The 27595-nt window shown below is 36.4% G+C and overlaps 1 protein-coding gene across 1 annotated transcript; it reads left to right on the forward strand.

The window, feature by feature from the left end:
* Nucleotides 1-383: 383 nt before the first annotated feature.
* Nucleotides 384-27425, forward strand: ctdsp2 (CTD (carboxy-terminal domain, RNA polymerase II, polypeptide A) small phosphatase 2). Its single transcript, XM_027001938.3, has 7 exons — nt 384-981; nt 13616-13767; nt 17516-17617; nt 18534-18590; nt 19393-19485; nt 19609-19794; nt 21520-27425. Exons 1-7 carry the CDS (start codon nt 921-923, stop codon nt 21643-21645), a joined length of 777 nt encoding a protein of 258 aa, XP_026857739.1. The 5' UTR covers nt 384-920; the 3' UTR covers nt 21646-27425.
* Nucleotides 27426-27595: the final 170 nt, after the last annotated feature.

A 27595-nucleotide genomic window follows, 5' to 3' on the forward strand; every position in this document is an offset into this window, starting at 1 on the left:
TTCGTATTACTATATGTTGTTTAAGTTTCTGTAGTTGTGAAATGTAATGCCTTTGTAAAATTTGGTTTAAACCAGAAGTGTTTGCTACGTTCATCTAATTCGGAGGGCCCACCCTATCTTGGTCGCAATTATGCATTGTTTAAATGTTTCCCTCTCTAATAAAAATTATACTAATAACCGTATTAAGCTATTCCTGAAATGAATCAGGCAGTGCTCAGTAATTCTTCCGAGACTGCCGCTGAGACCCAGTATTCTTGACAATGATCATTAGTCTTCGCATAAGGCAGGAGGAATGTGCGACAGGATTTCGCCGAAAAGAATGTTTCTCGTACTCCCACTCCCACTTCCAAAGGACCCAATCCGCGCTGACAAACTGTTTCAAGGCGCCCGAAAAGCGCAAAACAAGCCCTTGGTAACTGAAAGACTTGATAATTACTTCTGCGTACACAATTGTTAGCATTTTCTGAGACAGAATCATTAATTATTTAAATCTGCTGTGTTCTGTGTGCATTGATATCATGAGTTGAGTGGATGTTTATCTCCACGACGGGGAACTTGAAACCGCACCACTGCTCCATTTCCTTGGTTGTTTTGCTTTTTTCCGCCTGGATTCTCCATGTTGGAACAAAATTGAGGTATTTTAGTGTATCAACAATAGATTTACTTGCACAAAAATACAACAGCATACCCTCATGTTAAAGAAGTGCTAAACAAGCGTCGGGGACTTGACATTTTCAAGACGACGACAATACGCGTATATGTAAACTACCTTTAGTCTATAACATACAGCGCGTTATTGCTGGAATCGGTCAGCACGGACCAGTCGCACTGCACTAGCCAAACGCGCTATCTAGCTGAATGTTGAAAGTGTCTAAGACTAGGGGGAACGGATTGGATACAGGGGGCACCGCATTTATTAGATGGAAAGTTCTATCATTACACAAGTACAAAAAGAAGATATTCAGCTGCCGTCTAAAACAGGTGAGTTTCATCAGCAGAACAAAACCGCTAAATATCTTACTGAAGTATATATCTGGAATTACTGATGCAAACTTAAAACCCGCACGGCATATTGCTTGTAAGATTACTATTCTAGCTGTACGTGGATAGCCTAGCTGCATTGCCGTTGACTAGCTATCGTTCGCTAGTCTTTTGATATGCGTGTATAATTGGTGGGCTATCTGGCTAACTCGCTATTTAGTATTACTAAATAGCTAGCTAGCGACCACGCGACTTTCTCGAGAAGTCGTCACTTTAGTAAATGGTCCGGTTCCATCAGGGAAAAAGCAACTTTCTTTTATTTTACTATTTGCTGTATTTGTATTTTAAGTTGGTGTGTAATGTAAGAGCGCGGCAACTATTAGCTTGGCTAGCTGCAGGACTAGCTCTAATTTTGGGAGAATTGGGGGTTGTGTCTGAAAAACGACGTCATTAAGTTGAACGAAGCTAATTAAAACTGATATAATACTCGCGTAAATGTAATAATATATTACCTTAGTAGGTAATGTACTGAAAACTGAAGCTAACTATCTACTTTAAGTGCTTTGCGTAATCTCTGCACCTAAATATGTTAGTGCGGATATAATAAATTCCAAGCAGTTGTAGGCTTCATTCATTATATCGCAAAGACGCTCTTAGAATAGAGTGCCATAGTTCATTGCGCCCTTGAGTTAATCTCAATTGTAAAATAATTTTAGCATGCCAACAGGTAAAACTTTTCATATAAAGATTAATTAAAAAAACCCTCTTAATTATAATGTTGGTCATATGTAGCACTTATGTATGGAGTGTATAGTTTGGTGTGCCAGGGTGTTACTGGGTTGGAGTTGCATCCAGTACATAATTTGTAATCCATTTGTTGAACCATTCATCCACTAAGTGCTAAATTAGTAACTAAATGATGAACATTTATATTCAAAGGCCTATCCCAGACACTAGTCAGACACTACACTTGCCAGTACTGTTGATCTGTGCAAAACTATTCGTGATGGGTACATTTTGTTCAGTTAGTCAAGTAAGAGTAGTTCTTAAGGTAAATATAGCCACAAGTGACGATCCAGGGTCCAAACACGATATCGCAAGACTTATATGAAGCTCCATGGATGCACATCATTCTGGCTTTGACCCCTGTTTCAACCAGATGCTGTCAAACGGTTTGGTGACATTTGTAAAATTTGCTCCAGTGTTTTTGCTGATATGCTTAAAATCTGAAGGAGGTACCTACTGATTTAAAAACAATGGTTACTTTTCAGTGATGCCCATCACCAGGTTGCCACAGGGCTGGCACAACATGCACGAGTAGTGCAAGCCTTGCAGTTGTTGTTGTTATAGTATAGGATTAAGTAAAAGTAGCCTAATTGTGACATTAAATCAGATTGATTTAAATCATACCACCAAGACTTTGTGCTTCAACAAGTTGTTGTTAACAGGTATGTGAAGACTTGTTTAAGTTTAACTAAGCATTGTGTTTTTTTTGTGATGTTGGCAAAGTACTAATTAGATTGATTCATACCAGACTTACTGATGAACAAATACCTGAAGTTAGGCTCTGACTGAAGTAAGTTTTATGAATTTTCTTTGGTGTGGTGTAAATGAATGAAAATGACTTGAGATTTAGTTGTGATTGCACTGAGTGAGTGAAAAGGTAGGTATGGGAAGTCTGGTTTAGGTTCAACTTGGCATTGTACCGTTTTTCTTGTGTGTTCAATGTCTGGTACTTAGATTGGTGCAGGTTTTTGTCACTTTGCAACATCTGAAAGACAAAGTGTTTAAACTGTGTAACATGGCAATCTGCATCTAATGTTTTTGTTATCCAGCTTGGGTTTTTGAGTTTTTGTTGATGGTATAAAAAGCTAAGAACTGTAAAGTGATGCTCTAATAGTCTGCACTGATTATATGAAAATATGACTGCAAGTTATGCATGTTTTGCAACTGTTAATGCATGGCATTAAATTCCAGTATACTGAATCATATTTACTCATATCATATTTACTTGTAAGCTTCACCAAGGTGATTTGAACAAATTTTTGAAGTTTGCTGTTGACTAAGCTAAGTGTTGTAAATTTTCTGGTGTGGTGTAAATAGCAATTAATTGATAAGCCTGATTGCTTGTACAAATCAGAAACAGATATGTAATTTGAAAGATTTCAGTTATAAATGGTTTTGCATTTTTAATTTTATTATTCTATTGTAAATAAAACAAGAGGAATGTTAGTTTTCCTGGATGTCACCTAAATGATCATTCCCCAGAGGCCCTCCCCTGGAGGTTTATTCACACCAAACTTGGCAGGCCTCATCAACATGTCATGTTATAACTCTGTCAAGCTGTGTCCATATGTGAACATCTCTAGAACAGTTTTTTGCAACTTAGAAAACCATTGCCTACAATGTTTAACATGTAGCACAAACATTGCACTAAAGTTTTGATAATCTTTCAATAACTGTATTGTCATAACCAATATCAAGTGTACACACTTGAAACAGAATGTTACAGATCAGTTTAAGTGTTTGAAAATGAGTAGTGCCCACTAGTGCTCAATTCCCATAAAACTTTGATTTCTGCCTGGACATACCATTTGAGGTTTGTGTGGATTCTCCAGAGCAAAGACTGAAATATATGCTGAAAGTTGATTGGCTAATGGCATCCAGCATTATTACCTAACATTTATCATACTTCTAGACCCTGTGACAGACTTGCACATAGAAGCTGTGTGCCACTGTTTCATGTTAATTGCACTCTCTCAATGTTTGGAACAATTTTTTTGCATGTTATTATAGAAGCAATTTTGCCAAATGTTTTTTTTTTTTTCCCTGCCTCAGAGCCCCTTGAGGTACACAACTGTAATGTTTTGTAGCAAGCCATGAAAGCATTCATGAGTTGGAGTTTTATATGCATACTACATGTGTTGTAAGCTCTACCCCTGCATTTGGTTGATGCTTGAAATGTGTGTAGTGTCAATTTCCAGATTTTTGGTTATTATTGCAATTCTGACTCTTGTGAATGAATGCATTTACATGCACTTAATAATCTGATCATAATCGGATTTCTTCAGTTTTCTGATTTTTCAAGTGGTCATGTAAACACCATACCCCGATTTCTTAGATTGGAGTATGGCCTAGAAATCAGATTAAGAAATCTAATAGAGAGCTGGATTTTAGCTCAGTAATCTGATTTATCAGCGCATGTATACCCTTACTCTGATTTATTTCGGATTTCTCAGTATGCACATGCGCGCAAATGTAACTGGAGCATTCCCGGAAGTGACTAATGGAATTAAATGTAGCACCCACAAAATTGGTTATCAAACACTTTTGCGTAGACTCTGAAATGGAGTACATGCCTGAGGAAATGAAGACTGAATTGCACACTATTAGTAACCATAAAAAATGAAAATCTATATTTGCCAGGAATGTGGGACCATACTTACAAAAAGCTGCAGCAGGAAGTTTGGAGTTTGTCACATCATTGTGTGATTATTAGCTGGTTGCTAAGTAGAAATCCAATTATTGCCTGACTTGTGTAATCCTGGCGTTTTCTCTTCATCTGAATACCCAAGTACATGTAAACACTGACAGGATAACTGAAAAAATCAGATTTTCTGCAATTATCAGATTATTAAGGGCACATAAAGGAGGACAGGCTTGTGCAGGTATGCTAAAAACCAAGGGCTAGTTCATGCTCAAAAATATTGTGCAGAATTGCGCATATGCAAATTATATGGAAATCTGGGTGTAAGTGGCCAGACTGGGCCAAGCAATATCCAAAGACAGATTTTTCGAAGGTTTTATGGACTGATGAGACGAGAGTGACTGACTCTTGACTGACCAAATAGATTGGCCTGTGGCTGGATCAGTAATGGGCACAGAGCTCCAATTCGACTCAGACACCAGCAAGGTGGAGGTGGGGTACTGCTATTAGCTGGTAATATTAAAGATGAGCTAGTTGGACTCAAAATCAACTCCCAAACCTACTGCCAGTTTTTAGAAGACACTTTCTTCAAGCAGTGGTACAGGAAAAATCTGCATCTTTCAAGAAGACCATGGTTTTGTTTTTTTTGTTTGTTTTTTATGCAGGACAATGCTTCATCGCATGCATCAAAGTACTGCACTTTGTGGCTAGCCAGTAATGGCCTTAAAGATGAAAGAATAATGACATGGCCCCCTTCCTCACCTGACCTAAATCCTATTGAGAACTTATGGGCCCTACTTAAATGGGAGATTTACCTTGAAGGAAAACAGTACAGCTCTCTGAACAGTGTCTGGAAGGCTGTGGTTGCTGCTGCACAAAACGTTGATCGTCAACAGATTAAGAAACTGACAGACTCCATGAACGGAAGGCTTATGATTGTTATTGAAAAGAAAGGTGGCTATAGTTGTCACTGATTTTTTAAAATGTATTTATTTTTAATGTTTATTTGTAAATTGAGAGTTGTTTCTCACTTTAAGAGATGAAAATATCCAAGGGAGATGGGAACATTTCAGTTTTTCGTTTAGTTACGTAATAATTTTGCACACCAATAGTTGTCCAATAATTATGCACACACAGCTATTCTCCCAAGACAGCCAAAACTCACTTGTAATTTCTTAATAAACCTCAAACCTGAATATTTAACATTTTGGATTAACCGAGAGCACAGTAGTTGTTCAGTAATAAAATGAATCCTCAAAAATACAACTTGCCTAATAATTGTGTACACAGTGTAGGTTAACTAGGCTTTATCTTTTTGTATATATGATTTATAGCATTATAGGTTAATCATAGAACCTGGCATTCTAAACATCTTGGGCTGTTTTGGGGCTAAGCAGTTGTTGTAGAATGCTTTGATGAGTAGACTTCATTTACTTATATATGTACATACACAGTCACTAACTTGCTCACTCACCCAACCCTAGAACAAGTTGATGTGATGCTATCTTGTTTCAATTGTTCTACCTTTAGAGCTTTTGATTCCCACAAATAAACAAAGCAAATTAAAGGGGACCCATTATGCTCATTTTCAGTGTTCAGAATTTTATTTTTTCATGACATAATTTTCTCATACTGTACCTTTTATTTATTCTCTGTCTAGAATTCTCTGTTAGTGTGTGTCACATGCAGTAATGCCCCCTAGCGGGCCCGCCAGTGGGTCCAAACTGGCATACTTAACTTGATCGCATCAAATGTTCTTAAAGTACAGTACACTTATCAACGTAACATTTCTTAGGACTAATACAAGTACCTGCTTACCGATTTTCAGCTGTCTACATGCATCCATTTGCCAGAAATCCCACACTGAATACACCATGTTTTTCTGGTAAATTGTACACTGTGTTTTTCTGGTAATGCTTTCGGTATAAGACTATTCAGTTACCATCAAAGCAACTGCGTAACATATTTAAATGTTATATAGAGTGTTAGTAAAGGTCTTTAATTGCATGCTCACTTGTTTGCATAAAAACACATGTTCGGTTCCTTCGTAAGCTAACACAAAATGCACGTTACTGATGTAAAAGTGTTCCTGAATAGAGCATTAGACCCTGCCCCTTTCCTATTTTATATTGATTTCTATTGGCCATTGCAGCGCCATTGTCTTGGAGTGACAGCAATTCTCACTAATGTGTGAAGGGGGAAGGGGAGGGGGTGACTATATCATTTACTTCCCATGTGTTTCCAAGGCAAGCGGCATGATTGGCAGCTGTTTCATCAAATAGAAGGGGCTTAGATGAAAACGTAGACCCCTCACTTGCCTTATTTAGTCATACCTTTAATGTTTAAAGGTCTGCGTACTGTCAGCCAGTGCTTCGCTGTTTGGCGAAAGTCCTAAGAAAGATTTGATCGCCAATACTTTTGGACATCATGGAAAAGAAGAGGCTTATTTTAGCTCAAGTTTATGTGGCGTTGTTTGGGTGCTGCTAGCATAGACAAGCATGGCTCCTAGCATGGACTAGCTTTGATGTTTCCATTCACTGGGAAAATTCGCTGGAAAAATTTGTAATCCTGCTACAAAATATAAGTATAAATTATAGTATATTATAGTATTATTATAGTATTATATTATTATAGTATTTACAGTATTTTCCCTAGTATTTACAGTATTGGCTACAGTATTTTCCCCTAATAACAATGATGCTATGAAGCTAATATTGTTGTGGAACTTATTAAAGTAACTTATTTAAACTTGATGTATAGTGACTGATGACTGTGTTCATATGGAGAGGTTTTAGGACACTTTGGAGATGTCTAGGACACCTAGTGGAAAATACTGTGTAGCTACTTGGTCATTTAATGTATATGCTCAAAACTGTTCAGTTTATTAGACAAGACCCTGGTGAATCAGGAAATGTAGAGCATGAGTGAAACTGAATCTCCAGCATCAATAGACACATTCTACACCCAAAAAATCAAAGGCGTTTTGTTTTTTGTTTTTTTTTTGTTGACATTTTCTTCTCTATTAGATGAGCTCAAATGGAACCTAAATGATGGACAAATAAGCCTGGATGTAGATACATGTCTTGTCCCCAGTGTCTACTTCAATTTTAATCCTGAATGATCATTGTGCTATGGGTACAATTGCAGATACCTAGTGTTAAAGTGAACAAGTACAAATCATTCAAAAATTAGCTTAAAACTGCAGGTGCAGTAACAGTTTAAGTCCCATCCCATTGAGCCCAGTGTGCTTTGATTAGTCAGATTGCCCACTCTGCACTGACTGGTCAGCCGCCTGAGCAGTTCTGTCCTGACTTGCAATCTGCAAACAGACCCTTCTCTCCTGAGCAGCTATAAAAACCAGTGTGGCTATTTTTCAGATATGGATACATTCTAGTTTGAGACAGAGTCCTTTCCTGAAAGTCAGGTACAACACGATGGTAGACCCAATTTTCGCAAGGTAGTCTGGAGCTGGATGTTTGAGTGGTAAGTTGTTGTGGTACTTTGAACCTCTGTAATGTTAGAGCTGTCATTTCTCTACTTCATAGTAACAGCAGTTTGTCCACTGACTGACTAAGCTAATACATTTTACATTTCTTTTTTTGGTGCACTTTTGGGAACTACATCACAATGCAGACCAAAATGGAAAATGTCTACTGCAAAGAAATTAGAAAAGTAACAGTTATCACATTATGTAGATGGCTAACTGCTGGGGAATACCAAAAGTAGCATGTACCTAATGTCGTTTGCCATGTTGTAAAGCATAATTCATGTTTTTTCTCAATGTACCTAAGAATTAGATTAACATTGCATGCGTTGAGCAATACTAACGTTATCCAGATTAAATTTAGTTTTAGAAATGAATTTTTGTAACCTTGAGTAGGAGAGTAGACAGTAACCCATTCGTGAAAATAAGTAGTCTTACCTCTCATGTTTGTTGTAACCGTTGTACAAAAATCTAGCTGAATTTTATCGCCTAGTGTCTGTAATTGTTTGTAATGAACAATCTGTAAAGGGGAATCTCTTAACACCATATTATTTAAAATAAAAGTTTTAACACATAAGTGTCTTCTCAATATGACTTGAAAATTAAATGAATTCTTCCCAACCTCCAGTACTTGATAAGGGTTGTGTGAAATGAGTTACTTTTTCTTGTGTGTATTTTGGGTTTTGTAACTTTTCTGACTGATTGATTACATGCACCTCAAAAGGAAAAAATGAAAACACATATCCCCTTTTTAAAAGGAAAAAAAAAGTGTGTGTGTGTAATATATATTAGAGCCAAGGGTGATAGTGGCAAGGAAAAACTCCCTAGAGCATGAGGAAGAAACCTTGAGAGGAATCAAGACTCAAAGGGGGGGGCATCCTCCTCTGGCTGACAAAGATCACCACAATAGTAACAATTTTAAGAGAAAAATAAATAATTATAAAATGGAAAAAATAACCAATTAATGTTTAGTCTGGTTTTCTAGAAATCGTAGTCTGGTACTGATGATGTGCATGTTTCTGAAACCCATCACACAAGAAATTGTCCATCAAGAACAATGGAAAATTAGTTTGCTGGGGTGGAGGTGTGGTGGGCTACAACACGGGTCATCAGGGGGTGGTGGGGGTAGCCATGGCAGGTGAGATGTCAGGAGTAGGTGTACCTCAGCAGAAAGACAGAATAGATTATTAGGACTGTCCATGTACAAGGGTGTGTAAATTAGGGAACTATAATGTGCAAAGACTCCATCTGATCTAGCTATGGCAGCACAGCTAAAAGGATGGAGCCACAAGCCTGAGGGCACTCTGTCAACAAACTTGAGTGACAAGAGAGGTGAAGTGACGGAATCACAACATCCCAGTTTACCATAACTCTCAATGTCCCTAGAACCCCAGATCTACACCTTTACTTAAGATGAGAAGTAGTTAATAAAATACTGGACAATACAGTTTTTAAGCCGAGCCATAAATATTGAGACTGTGTCTGAGTCTCAAACATTTACAGGAAGGTTTTTCCATAGTGTGGGAGATTTATAGGAAAAGGCTCTGTCCCCTGTGATAGATTTTCTTATTCTTAGTACTAAGAGCCTGCACCTTTTGATCTAAACAGACGTGGATCATAATGCACTAGGAGTTCTCTAAGGTACTGTGGGGTAAGACCATTCAGAGCTTTGTAGGCCATTAGAAGTATTTTATAATTAATACAATATTTTACTGGGAGTAAAAACTCTGGCTGTTGCATTTTGAACCAGCTGGAGCTTTTTTAGGCACTTATTGGTACAGCCAGATAGGTATTACAGTAGTCCAATATTAAAATAATGCATGGACTAACCTTTTTGCATCATGTGAGGAGACTATGTTCCTAAACTTTGAAATGATCCTGAGGTGGAGACAGGCAGTCCTAGAAATATTATTTACACGAGCTTTGAATGAGAGACTGGGATGCATAATAATGTCAAGATCTTTATCTGTTAGAGAAGATGTGATTGGGAGACCATTGAGGTTCACTGAGTAGAGAGCGAGGACCTGGCTGTCTCAGGGCACCTCTGTTTAGTCAGGATTAAGTGAGAGGAAGTTCCTCAACATCCTGTGTCTGACGTCCCTTATGCATTTGTCAATAATACTGAGCTGATATATGTCCTCTGGTTTGGCTGAAACATATAGATGAGTATCATCAGCATAGCATTGGAAAATAGCACAGTGTTTATGTATAATGTCACCTAGAGGTAGCATATATAAAGAACAAAGCAAAGGCCCTAGAACAGACCCTTGTGGGACACCATAGCTAACCTTGTATGATGAGAAGTCTCCATTTAAGTTAACAAACTGGCTAGATAAGATATAAACCAGGAATGGGCCATTTTCATAATACCAACAACATTTTGGAGTCTGTCTCATAAAATGTTGTGATCTACAGTGTCAAATTCTGCGCTCAGATCAAGCAGTATAAGCAGAGACATAATCCTGGTTAGAAGACAATAACAGGTCATTGACTGCTTTAATTAGTTCTGTCTCTGTACTATGATTAGGCCTAAACCCTGACTGAAAGACTTTATGTATCTGGTTCTGATTCAGATATGATCATAGCTGCTGAGCTACAGTTTTTTCCAGGATCTTGGAAATAAAGGGAAGGTTTGAGATTAGCCTGTAGTTTGACAGCTCACATGGGTCATGGTTAGATTTTTTGATAAGTGGTTTGATTACTGCTAATTTAAATGATTTAGGCATGTAGCCAATGTCCAAAGAGGAGTTTGTTCAATTTAGTAAAGGTTAAAATACATCTGGTAGGATTTCCTTAGATATTAAGCAAGTGGATGATTTTGAGTGTGAGATCAGAGATGTTTAATTCTGGAGTCTAGAGATTATTTCTAATGTTTACTTTTCTGATTGAAGAAATTCAGGAACTCATTACTACTATGTGATGTCATCTGAGCATTTTTATTCCTAGTTAGATGTGTAATTATAAAAAGAAATCCAGGATTATTTTTTTATTTTCTATTATGGTCGAGAAATAAGATGTTCGAACAGTAATGAGTGCCTTTCTATACTTAAGAAGGCTCTCTTTCCATGCAAGCTGGAAGGTTTCAAGTTTAGTGTAGCGCCATTTACATTCCATTTTTTGAGTGTTTTTTGTTAAATTATTAATTTACTACTTTAGTACTACAAGGTACTACTTTTGTCTCGAATTTTTTTATTCTTAAGTACAGCAACATCATTGAGTGTGCAGTGAAATACTGATTCTAAGCATTCAGTCATTTGATCAAGTTGTGTGGTTTGACAGTATTCTAGTCGCAAATGATAAGTGGGAGAGTCACAATAAATCTAGATGCAGTGGCTGACGTGATCGTGCAACTGGTGTAGTAGCAAGGCAAGGTTACTATATTGTGACTCATATGTAGTTCAAATGAAATGAGGAAATGGTCTGAGGTGGCATCAGACCAGGGTAGTATGACTATGTTCTCTGTGTCTACACTGTGTGTCAGTACTAAATCAAGTGTATGTCCACCAGAGTGTGGGTTCTCTTATGCTTTGGGTGAAACCAATTGATTCCAATATAGAACTCTATATATGCCTAATGTTTCAGAATAAATCATTGCACGCCTGTAGTCAGAAGGACACGCTTCGTTTAAAGTCATGTACTCATTTGGCATGATGCAGGTTTCTGTTAGACAAAGTACATTTAAATCTATGATCTGTTAGGATTTCACTTATCTTGAGCGCTTTAGACTAACATTTAGTAAACCCAGCTTTAGATGAAAGGTGCATGCAGTGTTCTGTGAATCAGTTATGTTACTACTAATTATGTTAAGACAGGTTTTTCTTTGTTTTCTGTATTTCTGCTAAGCTCGGGGAACAGACACAGTGTCAAAATGATGACCCTCGGGTGACGTCGTGTAATGACCAGCAGACGTTTGGTTTAGCATCTTTGTCTGCTGCCTGGCCTCCGCTCTGGATTGTCATAGATTAACTTGGTCTGTCATAAGACTATGGTTTATGTTACAGGAAAGGAGATCAGTGCCTTCCCTGGAAGGATGGATACCATCCTGCCCTAAAAGGCCAGGCTTGCCCTCAAATGTGTTCCAATTATCTATAAGCCCCACATTGTTTTGTGAGCACCGCTTGGACATCCAGCAGTTTAGTTAAGATAACCAGCTATATGTAATATTGCCACATCGCATTGGGATGGGACTAGAGCATACAATAGCGTCAGCATTTTTAGTAATCGCTGACTGGCGAATGCGTATATCTTTAGCTCCTACATGAATAATTATCTTAGAGAACCTATGCCTTAAGATTATCTTAGAGAACCTATGCCTTATGCCTTAAGACCTTAAGATTACCTGCAATGTTTGGCGGCCTGGCCCCTTGTATACAGCTAACTACTTCTGCTGGTGTCCCTAAAGGCCTAGCTAATTTCTTGTGTTGCAAAATAGAGTCCTATAACCAGAGGTCTTTCAACAGGCTTCTCAGCGGGTGCCTCGCTAAGGGGAGCAAACCTTTTGGACATGTGAATTGGGGATGCATGGTGCTCCCATGGGCAAGCTGAAGCTCTGCTATTTCACCGTCACGTCACCCATTTGCCCTGCTGCGAAGGCTATAGTGCTGGAGTTGAGGGCTTGCTAACTTCACCTATGGCATCCAGAGCTTGTACTTCTAATTCCTTGATAGGGGTAACACTTTCTAAGGTCTGGATGTGCACTTCTAGCGCTCAAACCTTCTCTGTTAAACTTGCAATTAATCTACACTTCTAACAGATAAAACTATCACAAACAACAGAAGAGGAATAGCTAAACATGTTGCACTCTGCACACTATGGGAGAACGGAGCGGCCATGTTATAAAAAGAAGAATGTTAACGTTATGTTTTTGTAGTTCTTTGGATGCAGTATTTGATGATAAAGTAGTTTTTGTCTAGTGGAAGTTGCTGGTTTCTAGGTAGAATGTACAAGGAAAAAATTGATAAACAGCTAGAGAGCAGTAAGGACTAGTATAGTGTTGGTGCGAAACAGTTTCAAAAACAGGAAGCAGCCCTACATTCAGAGTAGAGAACCACTGCTTCAACCAAAGCACATGGGAAGTGGGCTTCAGTGCTCATATAACCACCTGTATTAAAAGTATTTTGAATCATCCACTCTCAGGAGATAGGTGTACCTAACAAAGTTGCTAGTGTGTACTGGTACACAACAGGTGTTTGTAATACATTACTAGAGCCTGTTGAAGTATGCAAATATTTGTAGTTAGAGAAATACTTCACTGTGGATTCCTGCAGCTGGTTTTGGTGGTAATGCTGGTGATGCTGAAATCGGGTGTGGCATATGGCACATGTTTTTTGTGAACTTTCTGGACATTTGCCTGGTTATTTCCTATTTATATTCCTGTTGCACAGACCAGTGGCTTGATCTTTGCATGTGTGCAGTCTTTTTTAAATCAGAAAATTGTAAAAAGTGTAAAAGATATAATACAAACAAACAAACAGCATACTGTTGTCTCCCATTCACAAGGTGTACATTTTTGTGCATGTACTCCTGACTTCATTTTTGATAATTGGATTAAGATTAATTGAATTTTGAGGACATACTTTTTGTTCTCTAAATCAGAATTCACATTAATGTAAACAATATTTTATAGCAGTTTAGTTACTTAAATTGGGTAGCCCCTTTCCCCATGTGTTGCATTTTTCATAGTTCTTTATTTTTTATGTGATGTAGAATTTTTGTCTTTTCAGGCCAGGTGAAGAAAACTTCTCCCAAGAAACCTCGAAGCCGCAATATCTTCAAAGCACTGTTCTGTTGCCTGCGTGCACAGGATGTGCCCCAAACGCTGGCCCCTTCCCAAGATAACTTGCTGCCTCCTGAGGATAATGGGACTATTGCCAAGGTAAAACTTCTTGCTTAGTTGTATTATTCAAGAAGGATTTTTTTGCCTTTGTTCGTTCATTAACATGTAACTTATATCTGGCATTGTAGATAAAAACTAGAAAAATGACATTGCTGTATCTAATATGACCGGTCAAGTTTTTATAGAGAAAGGGGCTTATGAAGAAGAGAACAAAAATTATATGAGTCTGGCCAATCATATAACTCAAGGCAGAGCCATTTTTTTCCTCAGAGCTGAAATCAAATGTAGATTGATTTTCAGTGAGACTGCAGGTGTCTATATGGATTTAATTCGTGGCTAACAGTTAGCCAGTTTAACGTGAACTGTCCAAATTCAGCAATTACCTTGCTTAAATTAAATTGCTTTTAGCCATTGTTGAATGTGTTCCCCTGGCTAGCAGGGCCATTTTGTAGTATTGTGAAAAAGTAACTAGCTGATAAGAAAGTTTATCTGATTAGATTAGATTATTTTTTGAACATAGGAAAAGACGGGTTTGTGATATGTCAGTGTATTCATTTTCAGGTCTTTTTTCCTTCCTCCTCCAATACGTTTCTATACTTTAAAACATACAATTATATCATACTTAGCTGGAGATTATTGTTAGAAGTTATAGGTCATGAAGGGACCTGTAGATTTCATACTGTTTGGAAATGCACTTAATTCAAGGAATTACCATAGGATCTGGAGTTTTATTCATTAGTCTCATTATTCAGAGCTGTGTTAAATGTTTTTAGATTTACAGAATACTGGAACCAACAAGGTAATGGTCAGATAACTGTTGGGGAGGAAAGAATTATGTAATTTAGATTTTATAATTACTCCATTCAAATATATCAGTCCAGGATAAGTGCTGCTTTCACAGTTACTTTAATTAGAATTATCTCATTATTATAATTGTTACTTTTGTACTATTTAAGCATATGTACTATGATCTAATATAATGGTAATTTGTGAATTTTATATTTTTATTTTAGTATTTAATATGGCTGCATAATACATCATTTGTCAGTGATCTTACAGTATTGGCATTTAAAGTACTGATAGCATAGAAGGCTCTAATATGCGAATCAGGTCTCACACATCACAGCATTTCTTTTGTCTGCTATGAGCATACTAACACATCTCAGACATAGCAGATGGTCATTCTTTGGCTGTTCTGATTAATAACAGCATTCACATTATCCCACACCATATTTTGATCATAACAAAGCAGACCAGTTTTTAAACATATCCTGTCAGTGGTTCAAAAGTGTGTATCCTTCTGTGTATCATGCAACCCTGATACCCCCTTATCCCCCATTAAAAATCTTCGAGTGGCAAGTATGGAAGCAACAATGTCTATGAAGTCTGCACAAAAATGTGTAAAAGTAGGTCTCTCTTCTTGGTCTCTGTGACATGTAGGCAAATTGTATTGTGGCCCATAACTGGAAACATCTGTGCACAACACAAATGTTTTCACTACATGTAGCCGAATGACCATTCCATTGCCAACAGCATATCTAGGCCCATGTTGCCTTTTACATAAAGTGCTATTGGATAAAGCACATGCTGTGCTATGAAGCATGAAATTACCAAGGCTTTGATATTGGAGGCAGTCACAATAAACATATCTCAAGCTACAATAGGGGAATATGGAGTGAAATAGAAAAAAAATATATAGAAAATCATTTAGTTTTCTCAGTAAGTCAACTGCAGATATTTACATTATCACGGAAAAAACAGAAAATACATTTTTACTCAGCAGTATTAGTACAAACACACTATGGGAAATTATTTTACACTCATCACATGAATGTTTGGTATTGCTGAGTTCAAAATATAGTTTGCAAAGTAATGACTGTCTTTTGGCCCTATGCAACTGAATTTAAGCACTATTTCCTCAGACTAGTCTAAAGAAAAACTACAATACCCACCTTCAAAACATTGACTAATATATATATACACACACACACACACACACACACACACACACACACACACACACACACATACACATACACACACACACACTAAGTGCACAATTATTAGGCAATAGAGTATTTTGACCATATCATTTTAATGCATATTTTCCAACTCCAAGCTGCATAAACTTGAATGCTTGTTGGATATTAGGTGATGTGTATTTGTGTAATAAGGGAGGGTGTGGCCTATGGAGCTCAACACTCTCTATCAAGGCGTGAATAATTATTAGGCAGCTTCTTTTCCTCAGGCAAAATGGGCCAAAAACAGATTTAACGGAATCTGAAAAGTCAAAAATTATTTCAGAGAATTGCAGCACTCTTAGAAATTGGGGCATGATCACAGAACCATCAAACGTTTTGTTGCAAATAGTCAACAGGGTCGCAAGAAATGTGTTGAGAAAAAAGACACACGTTATACTGGTATGAGATGGTATTATTAAATATGGGCTAGTTGGACATTTTTGGGTGGAAGATTTTCTCCCAACTCAGTCAACTCCCAAATCTACTGCCAGTTTTTAGAAGATGCTTTAATCAAGCCGTGGTACAGGAAAAAGTCTGCATCTTTCAAGAAGACCAGAATTTTTATTCATGACAAAGCTCCATCGCATGCATCGAAGGACTCCACTGCGTGGTTAGCCAGTAATGACCTTAAAAATGAAAGAATAATGACATGGCCCCCTTCACCTGAACTAAATCCTATTGAGAGCTTGTGGGCCCTTCTTAAATGGGAGATTTATGGTGAAGGAAAACAGTACTGCTCTCTGAATTGTCTGGGAGGCTGTGGTTGCTGCTGCACTTTAACGTTGATCATCAACAGATTAACAAACTGACAGACAGGTTTATGACTGTTATTGAAAAGAAAGCTGGCTGTATTGCTCACTGGCTGTATTGGTCTTTTTTTGTTGAAATGTCAGAAATATTTATTTGTAAAGTTTGAGTTATTATTCTCACTTTAACAGATGAAAATAAACAAGTGAGATGGGAAAAATTCCATTTTTCATTTAGTCGCATAATAATTCTGCACACCAATAGTTGCCTAATAATTATGCATACATAGATATTCTCCTAAGAAAGCAAAACCTTACTTTTACTTTATTAAATATTCAGGTTTGAAATTTATTAAGGTTTTGGATTGACTGAGAGCACTGTAGTTGTTCAGTAATAAAATGAATCCTCAAAAGTAAAACTTGCCTAATAATTGTGCACACAATGTATTTTATTACCATTCCCATGACAATGCCATAAAACATGTCTACGTTTACATTGTCACCGCAGGAATATTTTTAAATTTTTTCACAAATCTCGTCTGGTGTGCAACAACAAGCATTGCAAAGTCATTCCCACTGTAAAATTGCCTTTAGGGAGATTGAAAATTAAGACAGTAGATTATCTCTATAGATGCACAGTTACTGCTAACTGAGATCTTTGAAAAGACAGTACCCAAAGGGGTGTATAATACATTAAATTGTTCAGTTTTAATTTTTATTATGCAGTTCTATTACAATGTGGCTCAAATGCCCCTTGTAAAGACTGAGTTTGGGGTGCACATGTACAAACCATTTGAAATGCATACTAAAATAGAAAGTTGAATGTTCTGAATTCAAGCTGTTGGTACAGTACTACTTTTGGGGGGCTATTATTCCACTCCTAATAATACATTCTGGTCAGATTTTCCAGGTATGGTTTTCTTCAAAACTTAGTTTTGTAAGCCATTACTTGAGAGAGGCATTTGGAAAACCATCAGATAAGAATGTTAACAAAAATACAAGAGGCATCTCTCATTATAGATTCCAGAGACCAGCCTACTGCCTGAGCTGACCCCTGAAGACCAGGGCAAGATCTGTGTTGTTATAGATCTGGATGAAACTCTGGTGCACAGTTCCTTTAAGGTAAATTGTCATGCCAATGTCAATACTATCACAGTCAGCAACTACAATGTTTCTAACTATAAAACTCTGTGAACTCTGTAGTGGTTGCTTCAGTTAAGGGTAAATTAAGACCTGGTTTCTGGCTCTCACCCTGCAAGATCAAGCTGTGTTAAAACACCCAGAATAAGACGTAGGGTCCCGGTGTCCAGTGCTGCAGTAATATGCAAATGTGCTTCTTCATTGATCTTATAATGATTCCCAATTCATGAAGGCTTCAACAGTAATAGAAAAGCTACAGGCATGGCTGCACACTTATGAAAAACCAAAAACATTAGCGCAGTCTAGAAATGTAGCAGTCAGTGAAGTCCCCTTGAAATCCCCTTATTGCTTAAATGATATGTTTGTTCCTTAGCTCTTATGTACAATAAAATGTAATTGGCTAAGTATTGTAAAAATATTTCATCTCTCTTTGTGTCTTGTCCATATAACCATCTCCATGTGCTTCTATTACATATTATGGTAAATAATGTTTCTCATTAGAGTAGGATTGATCAAACATCTTGGCCAAGGCTAATTGACAATGAGTGAAGCCTTTGCAAGATATATTGCAGGGTCTTTGTTGCAGGGCAGAGAATTTTAAGAGACAGAACAAAATGGATGAAGGTGTCACATTCTTTGCAATCATTCCTTAATGCCTGTCATCAGATGTGATGGAGACCTTTGATATTATGGACAGCAGTAGCAAGTGAGGCCTGCAAATCCCTGTATTTTGAAGTAGCTCAGGGGTTGAACTCTTCAAGTACCCAGTCTATGTAGGCACTTATGTGATTTAATGGGGTATAAGAGCTTCTGAGGCATTGAAAGAATGACCTTGTTTGAAGAAGCACTATGAAGAATCTCTTCATGCTCTCTAAATACCATCTTATCTTATTCTTAGCCAATCAGTAATGCTGACTTTATTGTTCCTGTGGAGATTGAGGGAACAACACACCAGGTAAGATGGGAGTGCTTTGTGTTATGCAGAACATCTTTAACATGGATGAAATTTCCATTTTTTATTTGAAATGACTGTTTAGCTCTCTTTTCAGTTAAGATAAAAGGGCGGCGATACATTCTATATAGTAATATACCAGCTGTGTCACAGCAGTGAATTTACTGATTTTTACAAGAATTTTTTAATGTGGTGGGAGAGAACTGGCAAATATTCCTATTGAGTTTCCTAATATTTCTAATCAGTTTTGAGAAATAACAGGCTTTATTTGCTACAGAGTGTATAAAAAGCATGATTTAATATTACATGACTGCTCCTCATTACGTTATTTATTTTGATTTGTTTATTTTAGAATTTTGACAAGTTTAGTCCAAGTACATATTTTGTACCCCATGGATTGTTTCAAAGTAATTAACATTTCTTTCAAAATTGTACTGGAATAACAAATACTTAAACTGTTTAAACTGAATGTCTGGATTAAACCACTTGGTGTCCTGTCATTTATGCAGCATTTTTAATTCTTCATTTAATTTTTGAGTTTGAGCTCTGCTTATTGGCCTCAGCCTGATTCAAGTAATCCAGGATAGGCTGTATTCCACCAGCATGGCCTATTTTTGATTACTTGTTTCTGGAGGTGGTGTCTTCTCAGCGGATTCACAAACTTGATTACCTTGGTGTAGATGTAAGTGACATGAATTTCATTTTGTAATGAAAGCACTGTCTTAAAGTAAGATCAATTTTTAATGCACTTGATTATGTAATCTAAATGTTGTGTGTCCACTGATATTTAGTTTGTGTTAATTAGGTTTATGTCCTTAAGAGACCACATGTTGACAAGTTCCTTCAGTGCATGGGAGACATGTTTGAGTGTGTGCTATTCACTGCCAGCCTTGCAAAGGTAAGTACGTTTCTGAATTTAATTTCATAGGGTTTAAAAATACATACAGAGTCTGCCAACCTGCATAGGTACATATAGCAGTAACACCAAGGTCTTTGCAGTGATGTACTCTTGCTATTGCAGTATGCCGACCCAGTCACAGATCTGTTGGACCAGCGTGGGGTATTCCGAGCTCGACTTTTCCGAGAGTCCTGTGTCTTCCACCAGGGCTGCTATGTCAAAGACCTAAGCCGGCTTGGTCGCCAGCTTAACAAGACCCTCATTTTGGACAACTCTCCTGCCTCTTACATCTTCCATCCTGAGAACGCTGTAAGTGTAGCCGTGTCTTTGGCGTGGGTCTTGGTGAGCTTCAGGGCTAAATGAAGGTACACAGCCATGTCTTTTGAAATGGGTCATGATGAGCTTCAGGGCTAAATTCAGGTACAAACATTGTGAGCAGCATTCTCAGCCTCCTCTGACAACAGTTTCATATAATCACTAGAAGTAGATTTTCTGTTGTACTCTTTAGCTCTTAAGTCTTAAGTTTAATTTTGCTTGACCAGTCAAAAAGTTGTTAGGATAATTTTTACATCCCACTATTCATTGTCACACTTTGTTTCATATTCAAATTGAGATTTCCTTTTACTGTTTGTAAATCGATATAAATTCCTATAAAATATACCCCAGTTTTGGGATTCTTTTATAAAATGGAAAAGAAATTCAGCTCATGTATCGAGTTACAAATACAAAAATTATGATATTGAAATACTAAATAAAATACTATTCTTCCTAAATAAAAAAATACCATTTTTAAAATAAAATGCCTGGAATGGTTACAGGAGGTCTCCAGACCTAAACGTTGTTCTGTAATAATGAATGTCAGTATTGATGTCAGTACTGTTATACTGTATTGTAGGTGTATTAAGTAGTAGCCAACCATCTTATCATTTTGTGCAGTAGAATCATGCTTAATAATATACGGAAGTACATGTTTATTGTGTAATGAACTATATTCTACATAGTGGAAGTGAGATTCTGACCACGAACACAGCATATCACTTGAATGAACATGGGCACAGTGTGTCACTTGAATGTATATGGTCACGGTGTGTCACTCGTATAGTTGATCTGAAGTCTTTTGTGCTAGCAGATTAAACCCTTTTTTTTATAATAGAGGTTTTATTATTTATTTTTGATATACATACTCTTGGTCTAAAAAGTACATTAAATGGTATAAATTTTCCACCACTAAAATATCACAAAAGTCTCAAAGGTTTACATAGTAATTGACAAAATGTTCTGGGTCAATTTATGCAAGTATCCAGTTTGACAAATTTTATAAACTTTTCAGTTGCAATGTATATTTTTACAATTAATTGGTTCCTTTATTTTTTCTTCTTGAAATTTATACTTTCGTTTTTGTATTGTATTCCTCCTTGAAATGTTTAATTAGAGTGCATTAAATTATTTACAGAGGTGTGACACATTTGTATTTCTACAGCAAACCTCAAGCTTTAAGGCTGTTGTTTATTTATTGTATGGACACATTCCCATCTGAAGTCTAAATGAGGGTTGGTGTGTGTCCGTGTGTCCGTGTGTCTGTGTCTGTGTCCGTGTCCATTGAAGATTCCAGGTGAGAGTAACTGCAGAGATATAGAGATATAGATATAGAGGTATAGAGATGTTCAAAATCTTTCCAGAGATACAGGAAATGTAGATCAGTTCTATTACATTGAGTTTTCTTACCTTATTGGTTCTATAGCAATAACTGGACAGGTCAACACATGTCATTAATGCAGTGTAAATTAGTATTAAAATGCCTTGACACTGGAAATGACAAATGTTTCATTCTGATGGTCCAAAGGTGTTCAGCAACATGATCACCAAACCATCTCTTGATTTCTCCAATGCAAAAATGTTTGCATCTCTCGCAAGAAATACAGTAAACAACATGGAAATTATTTGTTGTTTGTCATGGAATTAAAACAAATTAATAAAATAACTATTTCACACCACTGCTCTGTGACCTTATCTTGGTCCTTATTTTGTCTACAGGTGCCTGTGGCATCTTGGTTTGATGACCTGGAAGACACAGAACTGCTGAATCTGTTACCTGTGTTTGAGGAGCTAAGTGGTGCAGATGATGTCTATGCCAAACTAAAGCAGCTTCGTGAACCCTGACAAGGACCTTCCCTGTCCTGTCCCTTTGTTCATTAGGATATCACACTGAGAGTACCAACTGCCATGAGAGCCTTTATAGCCTCTTAAATGCCTTACTCAGTCTGCAAAAATTAACTTTGCATTTGCACACTCCAGCAGAGGCACCAAATGTCACAATGTGACATGCCTCAGTATGGGGATGTGTGTGTGTCAAGGTCTTCATGACTATATTATGTTCTAGTTGGGTATTTATCCATCTATCTTTATTGAAAACCATAAGATGAGAAAAAAACCTGTTGGCTATATCCAAACATCTGCTTTCTTTACTGTATAGATGTGTGATTTAGCTCTTAAACCACAGATAAATATGTGCCCCTTTGATTTCAAGTATTTTACAGTACTAATACTTCAGTCATCTATCATGATTGATAGACATGATTAATTATGTCAAATTATATTTTTTGCAAAGTCTCATTAAATGCATTTTTGTAGCTTTCATCAGATCACAAATGTGAAGCTTTTAAACTTCTGCATTGTGCCTTTGGTAGTGAAATAATTGTTTTAAAAAGAGAGACCATTCTCTGAGCCTTTTTTCCCTTGTTTTCAAACATTTGGGGTGATTATTTTTTTGGAGGAAAAATGGCCATACTTATAATCTCTATAAATGTTTATCTACAGTTAAATTGTAACATCTCCTCTTCTGTCCTATTGAGGGACTATCGAAAATGCTTGGTGCCTTTTGTCTTGCATAAGAATAGACTCTGTAATGCTGGATAGACATGCTCGAAATCATGTCTACCAACAAAGAACATTTTATTGTGCAGTGGAATTATAAGATTTCCTACATTTCCCTTACAGTTTCACAAGCTGTTCACTGGTCTGGAAGTTGCTCTGAAGTCCTGTACTGCCTTCTCTGTTCAGGCAGAAAAATGTGAATAACTCATTTTTTCCTTTTCTATGAAATCAGCAAATGTACATTAAGGTGTTATGTCAAAATACCTAAATACTATTTATCAAACTTTATTTTTTATTTATTTTCTTAAAGGTTGCTTTTTTTTTTAAAATTAATTACTTTTTTTTTTTACAGATTAGGCACAACTAAACAAGCTTTTTCATACTATGCCCATAATGCCTTGTAGTCTGCAAATTGAGTAGCTATACAAAATTATGTAACTGTGTTTACAAGTTTTTCTTTTAAATGAAGTGATTTTACCATACTGTATTAGAGCTAATTTAAAAGAAATTGTGCTTGATTTGTTCAACCTACAGGCTATGCATAGCAGAGTTTGCAAAAAAGTTTTAAATACAGCATTAAACTTGAAAGGTAGTACATAATTTCACAAGAGTAGACAATAGAAAAAAAAAGGAAGGTTTATGATTTCATAAAAAAGGGATGAAAACATGGTCACTTTGTTGAATCTGTTGTTGAAGGTTCATTGTGATGCAGGTATGACACTTATCAGCCATAGCCTATAGAAATGTCCCCTGTGGGGCAGGAGAGTAGACAAAATGCCATCTCAACGACAAACACTAGCAGGATATTTTGTTCAGCAGATTTCCTATATTACAAGCTTGCCATTATGTTTAAATCAGACCACTGAGTAGTGGGCATTCCCCTTTATAGAACAAGATCATTGAGTCTCATGCATTCATATCTTTTTTAAATTCTTGAGATAATTTTTTTTGTGTGTAAGGTAGGTTTAAGCAAGTTGGCCATGTCAGATTACACATGCTCAGAAAATTGGCATAAATCTCAGGATTGAATGCATCTGTACAAGATTGCACATTAACGAGAAATGTGAATTTGCCTCAAAAGGCTATGAGAGAATTCATGTCATAATAGGTTATCTTCCTCAGTAAGGCATTGCAAGGTTGTTCCTGTGGACAGAGACTATCAGTATCAGCTGCTGAATTAATTAAATGACAGACCAAAAGACGGTTAACTTGTCATTTTCTATAAAGTCTGCCATCACAGATGCGCACAATATGTGCATCGTTGCTTTTTGGATGGCCTATCATGCAGATTTTTAAAAAAAGACTAACCACTGTCACACAGGAAAGTCTTTAATATTACAAATTGAGTTTAATTTAGAATTTTTAAATTTTGTGGGACATTGTACATGACTTGTATTATTAAGTCTCAATTGCTCACAAATTTTGTTTGCACCCAGGAGAAATTTCTAAGTAACGAAAATTGTTGAATGCAGCAGGTGCTCTCAAGTTGCTGGGAAAAACAATTTAAGGATAGATGTGTTTGTCTAATTACTTTTGCATAAGGCCCATTGTATACAACAGCAGCCAGGTTATAGTTTGCCTTATCCCACTTCTCACAACACTGAACCAGGCAATCAAAAACAATGAATACCTGGTACAGGTCTGCTAAGATACAAATGTTGGTGGTTTGTGGGTGCATGAGAACTGGAATTGGAAATACTGTAACCTGTAAATACACAGTATCCTTGTACACAAAAATTGATTTAATTACTTGCTTTTACCTTTCATAGAATAGCTAATGTTTGCCCTCTGTGAAGGAGACCATTTGCCACAAGTCAAAGTTAAATGGCCTTTTTAAACATGTATTAAAATTTCTTTAATTCATGGATTCAGAATTTTTTGTTTAGATTTGATTTTTTTCACCTCTGCATTATGAGGGATGGGTATGCTTCCTATTTTACATGTTGGATCTGTCATAAGAACCTAGTTAAACATTGACTTTCAGAATATGCCTTTGGTTTTTATCAAGAATGGTAGTTGTTTTTTCAGTACAGACTAATTGGAGACACTATAGATAGTCTGAACAATAGATCAGTGTTTACCAAAGCTTTGCTTGTGCCAAATGTAATTTTTAGAGTGTTCTGATGCAAAATGTATTGGCTTCATTACAGAATACATTTTAAAAATCAGATTCAACTTAAAAGCAGTTTAACCTAAAAGTTGAGCAAATGTAATTTCAAGCAAAATAATGAATACTGCATGAGCTAAAATGTTCCGAGTTACTGTGGTTGTTGGTAGTATGGAGAGATGAGTTAACCACAATCAAAGTCAAAACCTACCCACACCTATTTCTTATTAACATATATTTATTTTTAAAGTAAATTGGAGGACCACTTTGTTTCCATCAGATCGATTTAATCTTTAATTATCTAAATCAGATGTTCTGTGGGTCAAATGTTTACATATACCAAGTTTACTGTCTTTTTAAACGGTTTTGGGAATTCCAGAAGTCAATGTAGTGACTTTTAGAAGCTTCTGATTATATGCTTTTGGACTGTTGGGAGTTAATTTGAAGTGCACCTGTGGCTATATTTAAGGGCCTTTACAGCCACTGCCTTTTGACCTTGATACCATGGGCAATATCCAAGCAACTCAATCAAGAGTTCAAAAACCTGTCTAGTTCTTTCTATAGGAACAATTTAAAAGCAGCTGAAGGTACCTTATGCATCTGTATTGTATGCATATGCGTAAAGGGCTTGGGTCCACACAGATACCACACCTTTGAGTATGGAGGACAAATGAACTCTCAGGGCTGACTGAAATTTAGTCCAAAATGTTGAATCCAAAGACAGTAATAAAGGAAATGGAAGGAGTTGGAGGTATCAGATGCCAAAGTATATATATCCACCATTAATAGAATCTGATGGCAGCATAACCTGAAAGACTCTTGTGCAAGGAAGTAGCCCCTACTCCATGTTAGTGCAAAAATCCACAAGTTTGCAGGTGATCACCAGTATGAACATCTAACCTTCTGGGTCTTCCAGTAGAATATTGTTTCTCCAAACCAGTGACAAATTGGCTTAAAGACAGCAAAAATGAAAGGATTGAAATAATCATAAAGTTTTAACCTGAATTCCACAGGTTTGTGAACTAAACATTTTTTTAAAGAAGTAAGTTTGAGGAAGGAGAGAGCGTCAAACCTTACTGAGTTTGCAGGCAAAATTCATGCAAAGTATTTTTAGAAGCTGGTGGAAGGCTGCCCAAACTGTTTAGTTCAAGGTAAACAATTGAAAGACACTGCCACCAAACACTAACAAAGTGTAATTAAACATTTGACTTGCTGAAATTCTAATAAAGCATATAAAACCTGACATAAATAACAACAAAGAAAGCATTAATATGTAGAGTTGTTAAAAATGAATTTGAATGTCTTTAGCCTAGGTATAAACATTTGGCCTCAACTATAAATATATACATGGCATTTATTTTTATTAGGATTAGTAACAATCTATTTCTGCAAGTTTTACAGCAGTACTGTACTTTTTTGAGAGACACAGAGAAAGGCTAAAAGGATGATCAGCAAAGAAGTGCAATTGATTTCTCAGACATTTAGTCCATCATCAAAGTCACTATTGGTTGCTTCTGTTGGGCAACCTTCATTTGTCTAAGGATTCACTTGCACTGATTTTTGTAGCGCATGTCCATCCTTGTGCAGAGTAGCAACTGTGTGAAATTTCTAACTTTGCAAACTATGAATGGGGACTGATGGAGAGCCAAGTTTTCAGAAATCGTTTTGTAATGTTCACCAACTTTTCTTTTGAGCACTTTTAAAATTTGTTTTAAAACTGACTCTAGTTGCTGTCTTTAAAGGTTGTTTTTCTACATATTCTCATGTGTATGTCCATTTGTTATTAAAGATATGGCAATGTGAAATGTTTTATTAAATAGAACTTTTCATTTTTATGGCTTGAAAGAAGACAAGATTTCATCCAAGAAATTCAAAAGGGCTCACAAACATTTCCTTTTAGCTGTATGTGACTTGACTAAGATCCTGGGCATAGATTTCTTCTAAGGATAAGACAGTTCTTGCCTTTCCAATGAGTGCACAGCGTATTTTGTCTTTTTGTTCTAAATAAAGCATTTTTTTTATGTTTCTGCTGGTCAGAGAAACTTATTACAGATTAAAAACAGTTTATTAAGACAGATGGTTTTGTTCCTTTTTCATTAATTTTTCCTTCATGCTGCATTGCCACACTTGTTTAAAAACATTGGAAGCTTAAATGAGGACTATATGTGATTGTTCTAAAAAGTTAGGGACTTGATTTAAAAGTTCCATTATTGATACGGTTGTGCATGTTTTCAAGATTTGTTTATGGTCAGTGCTCAATTTTGAAATTTTTTCTAACTTTTTTTCCAACTTATAATTTTGTTGCCCTAATTTTTCCTTATTTGTCATATGTGTATTGCTGTTAGTTCAGATATGGACTTCAATATAATGCAATGACTGGTGGACAAAGCACTGAGCAAAAGCTTGAAACTCTTGATCTGCTTTTTACTTGCAAACAGCCAAGGTTGTTTCATCATCATCCCACTCGAGAATTTTATAACAAATTGATGTGCAAATTTTAAAAGCTGTAAAACTGGTGTGTGGGTCAGCTGTAACTGAATGTTGATAGTTTAGAAAAAATAATATCAGTGCTTTATACTGATTTTAGTGTTGGATCAGGGGACCATTTGGCAATCTTCAGTTAGATTTCATTTGTATTTTGATTCAAGGGTTCATAGACATTCTTAGTTTTGTAATAGAAAAGCACAGCTGGGCTTAATGCAGCACAGTGTATGGGTTTTGTTTTACAGTTTTCTTTTGTTTGTCCAAAGTGGAATCAGAAATAATGTCACCAATTTCTGACTATGCAGATTGAAAATGTATTATATAATGTAAAAATAGTCATTTATGTGTAGTTTGTTAATGTCTAGTTTTGTTTTATATATGAACTGTTTTTTGAGGAACCTGCAGTAACATGCTGAAGGTTATGCAGTTATATTTTTGAGGACTTAAGAAATTGGCAATAAAAGTATTGATTATTTTTGTGTCTGCATATGATTTTCTGTCTTTTCTACGCTAATGTTACTCTTACTGGCACTACTTGCTTACTAATTTCAGGGAATAGTAAGCAAATTATCCTCTTCATAATATGAATATGATGTAAATGATTATAAGTCTTCTCTTTCTATTTACTGTCTGTCAAACAAGACT

The sequence above is a fragment of the Electrophorus electricus genome, chromosome 22, assembly GCF_041902795.1.
Source record: "Electrophorus electricus isolate QZ-2024a chromosome 22, ASM4190279v1, whole genome shotgun sequence".
Lineage (NCBI taxonomy): Eukaryota > Metazoa > Chordata > Actinopteri > Gymnotiformes > Gymnotidae > Electrophorus > Electrophorus electricus.

Bases quoted from the DNA above. Each gene is read 5' to 3' on its own strand.
- ctdsp2 (XM_027001938.3), top strand. From the start codon at position 921: ATGGAAAGTTCTATCATTACACAAGTACAAAAAGAAGATATTCAGCTG. The intron at 17,618-18,533 runs GTAAATTGTCAT...TCTTATTCTTAG, and splicing joins TGGTGCACAGTTCCTTTAAG to CCAATCAGTAATGCTGACTT. The intron at 19,795-21,519 runs GTAAGTGTAGCC...TTTTGTCTACAG, and splicing joins TCTTCCATCCTGAGAACGCT to GTGCCTGTGGCATCTTGGTT.